Raw genomic sequence first — 7,501 nt, 5'->3', positions numbered from 1 at the left:
GCCACCGGCATTGAGGATGCGGTAAAAACGGGCCTCGAAAGCCAGCTGCGGGTGACGCGTCTTCACAGGCTCCAGCTTGATGGCCACGGGACTGTTGTTCTGTATGTTCGTGCCACGGAAGATCTCACCAAACGAGCCGGAGCCAATCTTCTGGCCGAGTCGGAACCGGTTGCCTATCAGCATCTCTATGCTGTTGTCATTGGAAACCATATTGCACGCTACTTTTACGGTAACTCTTGCCGCCCTCCTTCTTTCCCCCCTTTTTTTATTGGTGCGCTTTGCCCTGAACTGAAAGTAATGTTACGTTTCAGGGCAGATTCACTTCCCCCAGCGTTCTTCAACCCAAAGTGTTGCTTAAAAGCGTACAAAGTCAAGAAAGCAGAAGTAGCCGAAGTAGCGCGAAGGCCAAGACGTTTGTGTGGCGCTGGACGCGAGCAGGCAAAAGGGCGCGAGTGTAAAATGCAGACGGAGCGTGTGAAATGCGGCACCTTAGCATGCTGCAGTATTTTTTTTTTTGGTTTCCTCCGTAGAGTGCAGACTGAATGTCTCTTTGTTCTGTTTATTTTCTTTTTTTTTTTTGTCCTTCTGCTGGGTCAGCTTCAACTTCCTTTCTCTTTTGCCCTTTATTTCACATGTACATCTCGGCACTGAAGCAAACACACACACACACACACAAACACACAAACGGACGGACAGACGAACAGAGACACACACACACACACACAGACACTTAATGCATGCATAGAACAGTAATAACAACAACAACAACAACAACCAAAGGAAAACAAAAAAAGACAAGTCGAAACAAAACTAAAACTCCGTTCTCGTCTGTCCACAATCAAAAGGTACACGAAGCACTACTTGCTCCGTGCGGGAAGGCCTACCCAAAGGGTGGTTTTTTGTTTTTAACCATCTTACGCATCCGAAGCACACGTTCACATCTCAATTTGTATATACACACTTTAAGTATTCTTCTTGGCGTGATTGGAGGCTTTGTTGTCTCTGGCACCGTCGTCCTCCTCACTGTCGCTTCCCGCCCTGTCCGTGTACTCGGTGGAGTCACCGCCGTAGTACCGATTTGCCTTTTTCCGGCGTGGCCCATCGGCTGAGTCCTGCTTTGCGTCCGCCATGGCGGCGCGCCGGTTCTCCTCCTCCTCCTCTTCTGCGCGTATCTCTGCCATGGTGCGAAACCGANGTCCTGCTTTGCGTCCGCCATGGCGGCGCGCCGGTTCTCCTCCTCCTCCTCTTCTGCGCGTATCTCTGCCATGGTGCGAAACCGACTGCTATGCGCCGGTCGTCCCCCGCCCCCACGCACGACCCCCGTTGAGGATGGCGGTACCAAAGCAGAAACAGCAGCGGCAGCGGACCCAGTGCTGCGCCGCAGCATGGAGGAAACCAACCCCAACAGCCCACCAGCCGTGGCATCCACATGGTGCGGCGCCACATTGGTGGCGGCGGACGAGTGCCCCGCGGTGGGCACTACTCGTAGAGCCGACGATGTACGCAGACCGACTGACTCGAGCGTGGATGTCTCTTCCTCAGAGGTGAATCGGCGTGGTGGGTACGCGCGCGCAAACACGAAGACGTCATGGCCAACCAACGCCGCGATTTGGCCGCGCACGTGTGTGGACAAGGTCGCAACGGCGGGGTCGAGGTCGTCCACAGTGTGCGTGCTGCCGTCCGGAAGCGAGCAACGCAAATTTATGCGTGCAGTTACGCCAGCACTTGGCGGCGCCTTCGTTTCTTCTTTTTTTTGGACCACAGCTGCGGCAGATGACGGGACGCCTTGTTGTTGTTCTTGTTTTTGTTGTTGTTGCTGTGGCTGCTGCTTTGTGCCTGTCGCAGGCGACATTTCGCTTTTTGAATGTGGGGAGCGGAGCCTGCAAGTTCCACCTTCACAGCGCAGCCCCGCCGGGGCCCTTCCTCTCTCGTTTTGGTCACCCACTTCAGTGGCGTCCGCTTGCTTCCCGCTCCAGCAGCTACTGTTGTCACCACGCTGTGACGTTCCTACCACGTTGTCATCCTTTATTACTGTGACAACCGTGTTGTGAGGCAGAACATGAATATTAATCTTGGCGGCCTCCTCCAAGGACTTGACCACCACTGGTGTGCTGCCCGCACCATCACCTTCCACACATGTTGCGGGCGGCGGCTCGACGCGCAGCACAAACATCGTGCCATCATACGGGCGGCTCCCCAGTTTCGCCGTCTCCCGCTCCCGCTGGAGGGCCTGTTGCACCTTTTGCCACACGGTACGCAGCGTCATGCCGGGCGAGGTGACGACAACCTCTTTCTTTGCAAGACCATTGATTGCAATAAAATGAAGCCCGCAAGGTGCACCTCCACCACCAGTATTGGCAACAGCAGCAGCAGCAGCAGTAGAGACGCCACCTGCAGTGCGCGTCGTCGCCTCGCTTCCCGCGACACCTCGTCCTGGTGTGGGTGCCGCGTGCCGGGGTGTGAAAAAGACGGAGGGGCCCGACGTCGATGTCTGTCGTACTGCAGCATTCATCTCCTCCACCTGCTGCACAAATTCTCCTATCGATTCCGTGACTTTGCTAAGCGGAGGCATCTGCAGCGCCAGCCGAGTCGTCTCGTATATTCCTCCTGGCGTGAGCGCGGCACCATGCAGCACTGCCCGTGGAAGCTTCCGCAGAGATGACGGAAACACATGGAGCCGTGGGACCACCTGGCTGGACTCCGGCACGGCGGTGGTGAAGAGATTGTGCGCCGCCGAACCGGCTTCCATGAAGTGCACCACCGTCACCGCAGCCAGACGGGACTCGTGCAGCACCGCCTCCAACGCCTGCCGCTGTGCCGCGCCGTCGTGCGAGAGCTCCCCCCCGCCCAGCTGAAACATCGCGTTGACAGTCCTCTTCCCGCTGCTGTTTGTGTTGTGCAGTCCGGGGATGTCGTCACCGCCGGTGTGGCTCCCACTCGGCGCATCGCTGCTGTGCACCAAGACGAGGAGCGGTATCTGCCATCGCCTGCTATGCGCCATCGCCTCTTGAACATTCTCGCACACACGCAGCATAGTTTAAAAAATAATCCGAGTAAAACAAAAGGCCGTATTCGTTCTTTTTGCTTGTCACTCCTTTTCTTCTGTTCTTCGTTGCCCTACACACGCGTCACACCTCCCTGTCCTGCAAGACCGAAGCAAAAATATATGCAATGTGTCCTTTTCCCTCTCCCCTAGTCAAACGCTCCTGTTATTGCAGGTCCACAGCACACCTCTGCGCACCGCAACCGAAACCACGAAAGAGAAACAAACAAACAAGCAAAAAAGGCAATCTGTGCCTTTTTCCTTCCCTTATTTCCCTGTCGCGCTGACGCTTCCTCCCTTGAAGTCTCCCAAACTACCACACCTATGTGCTCCTAAATGCGACAACGAAGAACAACAAAAGGCGGGGGACGCAACAGGCACAGGACTGCGGCACGGACGCACCGGTGTGGCACCCCCACTCCCACGCACACACACAGACAGACAGAGAGAGAGAGACCGAAAAGACTCCTCCACCGCACAGCACAGAAAACAAACAAGCAAAAAAAAAAAANTCACAATAATGCAGTACCCCAATAGAGACTCCTCTAGTATGAAAAGACGTGTTGAAAACAAAATTTTCGTCTTTCGTTCTTTGCTTTTTTTTGTTGTTGTTGGTTGTTATTGCACCACCTCAAACCCACTTTTTTGACATCCCCAATTTTGCGCTCTGGCAATTCAAAACTTTTCCTTTGATCGCTCTGGCTACAAAAATACGTCACTGCTTATTTGCGCATCCTTCCTCCGGCATACCCAGAGCCACCCCTTCCCCCAAATGTGGCATTTTGCACTTTTAAAAATGCGGAGGATGGCGTGACTGACGAGGCGCCCGCTACATATGCGCGTCGCTCAACACGTTAAACTCATTCACAATCCTTTCGTGGTACATCTGCCCTTTGCGAAGCACCACAGACGGGAACGACGGCTGATTCGGGCTATCCGGCAGGTGCTGCGGCTCCAAGCACACCGCCGTGTGACGCCCATACCGCTGTCCCTTCGCCCCACTCACGTGCGACGGCTTGTTGTTCGCCGTGTACACCCACACGCTCGGGAACGTCGAATAAACCTTCATCTGAATCCTCGTCTTGGGGCTGTACGCCTCTGCGTTCAGAAGCAGGCGGCTCTTCTTCTTTTCGTCCCACCCGTCGATCGCCAATGGATGGTCGTAGCCGCACGGGTCCCGGCGCAGCGTGGCCGCATTGTTGATGTCATCGCCGAGCGGCTTGCCGCGGCGAAAGTCAAGGCACGTGCCAGTCACGTCTTTCATCGCCCCTGTCGGGATCGCCGAGGAGTCTGTGTCAGCCACACGGCTGCTCGGGACCTTGAGGGTGATGTCGAGGATCTTTTCCGGCTGTGTCCAGCGCGGGTTGCTCGCGGTGTTGCCCTCCGGCACCCCGTTGAGGTTCCAGTACGCGTGGTTGAAAATATTGACCACCGTCGCGTCGGCGGGTGAGGCCTCTGTGATGTACGCGGAGTACTCTGTGTGCAGGACATTCGGCTTCTTCCGCTCCACGTAGTAGTAGACGTAGCTGCTGAGCTCCGCGGGGAATCCCTGGTCCATGTGCGGTGACACGAGGCTGAAGCGCACACCAACTGAAATTGCCGTCTCCACCAGTAGGAATGACCACTGACGGTGGTTGAACGCGTCCGCGCCACCGTGAATCAAGTGGCGGTTGTTCATGTTGCGTGAGACGTGTTGCACCTCGCCGTCCAGCAGGAATTTACCCTCGCTGATGCGGCCACCGTAGCGGCCAACGGTGGGTCCCATGTAGTCTGTGTCCGCGGCTGCCTCCTCGTGGCTGCGGTACGCGCAGTTTACCTCCACCCAGCGCGAAGTGCGGGGGTCGCGCACCTTGACGGAGTTGACTGCTGCGCCGAGCGTCGCGAAGGCGCAGCGGAGGGCGGGCGTGTGCACACAGATCAGCTTTCCCGGGCCGAACTTCTCCACGCGTGTGGAAAAACTCATGACGTATAATGCAATGTCTGCTTTACCTGCTTCCCCATAAAAGTTGCGAGTGGGCAGGTTAACCCTAGGTGTGTGTTTTTGGTTTGCACCATTTCAGATGGAAGGATAAGGAGAGGAAGCCGGAATCAACCCGCACCACGCCAGCAATGAATAGCACAAAACGCAAACAGATGCTACTGTTTTTTTTTTTGTTCTCTCTCGTGTTTTTGCCGTTGTTTCTTTGGGCGGTGCATAATACCTGCGGTTTCTCTGTGATGACGGCTGTTTTTTTTCCTTTCTTTTGTTTCCTTTCCCTTCACTTGTATCTCTGAAACACGTTATTCCCTCCATTGGCGTAAAATTCCTCGATGCCACTGCGCACGTAGTTGGCCGATATGTATACAGCAGCCTGCTGCTCAGATAGCAGCGGGTACGGCTTGTAACACAACACAAAGGCATCCACCTCAACGTCGGTGACCTCGGCTGTATTTGTGGCCTTGCTTTGTGCCACTCCTCCTCCTGTTCCGTTTGTAGATGCAGCAGCAGCAGCAGCATCTGGGGAAGTAATGACTTTGTCGCTCTGTTCTTCGCACCCTACCGCCTCCAATGGCCTCCGTGCGCCTGTTCCATTGTTCAAAAAGGCCGCCTTCAGCGCACCATACGGCACGTCATCGTGCATCCTTCTCTCCTGCGACACCGTGCCCAGTGAGGGAGAGGAGGTGGCGGCGGCGTGCATAACAGCTGTGCCAATAATGCGCTCCACCGTGTACGTCCACCCCCGTGGCACGTACACCACATCGCCTGGGAGTGCTCGAACCTCATACACGATGGGATCACTCCGCCGCTGTGCATCATCATTGCCGCCTTCATTTCCCCTTCCCTCTTCTCTTCCCACCACTGCAGACCCCGCCGCCTCTTCTGCTGCTGTATTGTTGCAATACGCCCCCTCCAGCAGGCGCCTTGCTGTGCGAGGTCCCTCAGCAAAAGCGTGTGTAGGACTGCTGTACCCCAACACGGCCTGCCGCCGCATCCGCTCTTTATTCTGCGCAGCACACATCGCCACCACATCTTTAGGTGCGTGAAAAGCGAAGAGCAGCTCGCGCTGTGGGAGGAGGTACGTCTCACAGTCCCTCCTTCCCAGTTGTTGGCCAGAACGGGGATGGGTGGGCGGTGTACCGCCACTCTCGGCGGTGTGAACACGACTAGCTGCTGCTGTTGCAGCAGGCCGTCTTTCTGTCATGGTCCGCACGTAGAAGGGCACTTTGGGGTCTAGACTCACGCCTAATTTCCATGGCTCCACAATGCCACTGGGAGTACGGGGGCGACGAGCGTCAGAAGCGCCATCTGAATCGCCGCTGCTGCTTCTCCGCTTGCTCCCATCACCTCCGGTATCGTTGCCACGCAATGGAGCATTGTGGGAGCAAGACTCGTATTGCGGCTGCGAGGACTGAACACACGCCGCAGATGCCGTTGCAACACCCCCCGAACCACTGCCTTTTGTGCGGACCCTCAGCAGACACTGTATGTGCCCAAACGGCAGCAGCTCGGCAGAAACGCCCCCGTTCTTGACAGATTCTTCTGCATTCTTGCCACAGCGCACAATCAATGGCGATCCCACAGCAAAGTGCACGGCTGGCTCCAAACCGCCAGCCAGCTGCGCCACCACAGGTACCTGCCCACCGCCCTGGTGCTGTTGTTGCTGATGCTGTCGCCGGCCTTCATTCAGGGGCGAGAGCGCCTGTACATCGGCAGCGACCGCGGCGACCCGCTTCAGGTACACTGCAGACGACGGCAGTTGTGTATGGACGTAGAAGAACGAGGAAGGAAATGCCGCCGCGTCACGCAGCAGTCTGTCCACAACAACACCACCAGTGTGGTCACTTCTGGAGGAACCCCGCCCTCGCCCCGTTTCCTCTTCTGCCGCAACATCCACAACACCACCATGACTGCCGCTTAACAACGTCGCCAGTTCCTCGCAGGCCGTTTTGCTCGCTGTGGTGGTGCCGTGCAGATTCCCATCTTCCTCCACTGTCCGCTTTAAAAGTGCCGCGAAGTGGCCTTCAACGACTCCACACAGCGGCGCCAACAGACCATCATCGGCAGGCCGCATCACTGAAGAAACACTGCTGCCGTTGCTGGTACAGCCGTGCTTCCCCCACGATCCCTCCTTCATTCCCTCCGCATCTCTCTCCCCGGTGCTGTGGCCACGCGCTGCCGCCGCTACACCGACGGGCTTCGCGTAGAAGAACGGCCGCCGCGCCGGGTCTCTGTGCAGCTGCCGCGCGTCGCCACCATCAGCAGCACTCACGCCAGACTGGTTGCGCACCCCTCGGCCGCTGCGCACCACCACCACGTGATACGGCCGCCGCGCCCCCCCGGCGGGGTACAGTGTGTGGTGGAAGAACAGTGTCGACAACCGCGCCTCCGTGGCGACGATGTAACGCGGGGCCGTCGAGAAGAACAGCGTGGACGACCGCAGGTTGGCCCCCGCGAGGTCGTCAACGAGCGTGGCGGGG

At 57.1% G+C, this 7,501-nt stretch overlaps 4 protein-coding genes across 4 annotated transcripts; 1 reads left to right on the top strand and 3 right to left on the bottom strand.

Annotated features, from left to right (window-relative positions):
• Nucleotides 1-651, top strand: DQ04_08381030 (hypothetical protein; the record flags this gene model as incomplete). The annotated part of the gene is made up of 1 exon (XM_009315538.1): nt 1-651. A coding segment is annotated over one exon (651 nt), but the record flags the coding sequence as incomplete, so codon positions are not given.
• Nucleotides 652-880: 229 nt separating this feature from the next.
• DQ04_08381020 (hypothetical protein) lies at nt 881-3,034 on the bottom strand (the record flags this gene model as incomplete). Its single annotated transcript, XM_009315537.1, has 1 exon — nt 881-3,034. One exon carries the CDS (start codon nt 3,032-3,034, stop codon nt 881-883), a length of 2,154 nt encoding a protein of 717 aa, XP_009313812.1.
• An 838-nt stretch (nt 3,035-3,872) lies between these two features.
• On the bottom strand, nt 3,873-5,006 carry DQ04_08381010 (aldose 1-epimerase-like protein; the record flags this gene model as incomplete). The annotated part of the gene is made up of 1 exon (XM_009315536.1): nt 3,873-5,006. The coding sequence occupies one exon, from the start codon at nt 5,004-5,006 to the stop codon at nt 3,873-3,875; it is 1,134 nt and encodes a 377-aa protein (XP_009313811.1).
• Nucleotides 5,007-5,301: 295 nt separating this feature from the next.
• Nucleotides 5,302-7,158, bottom strand: DQ04_08381000 (hypothetical protein; the record flags this gene model as incomplete). Its single annotated transcript, XM_009315535.1, has 1 exon — nt 5,302-7,158. The coding sequence occupies one exon, from the start codon at nt 7,156-7,158 to the stop codon at nt 5,302-5,304; it is 1,857 nt and encodes a 618-aa protein (XP_009313810.1).
• Between the last annotated feature and the right edge of the window lie 343 nt (nt 7,159-7,501).

The sequence above is a fragment of the Trypanosoma grayi genome (assembly GCF_000691245.1).
Source record: "Trypanosoma grayi strain ANR4 Tgr_838_V1, whole genome shotgun sequence".
Taxonomy (NCBI): domain Eukaryota; phylum Euglenozoa; class Kinetoplastea; order Trypanosomatida; family Trypanosomatidae; genus Trypanosoma; species Trypanosoma grayi.
Note: the sequence above shows the minus strand (reverse complement) of the source record. Positions and strands in the feature narration are given on the sequence as shown.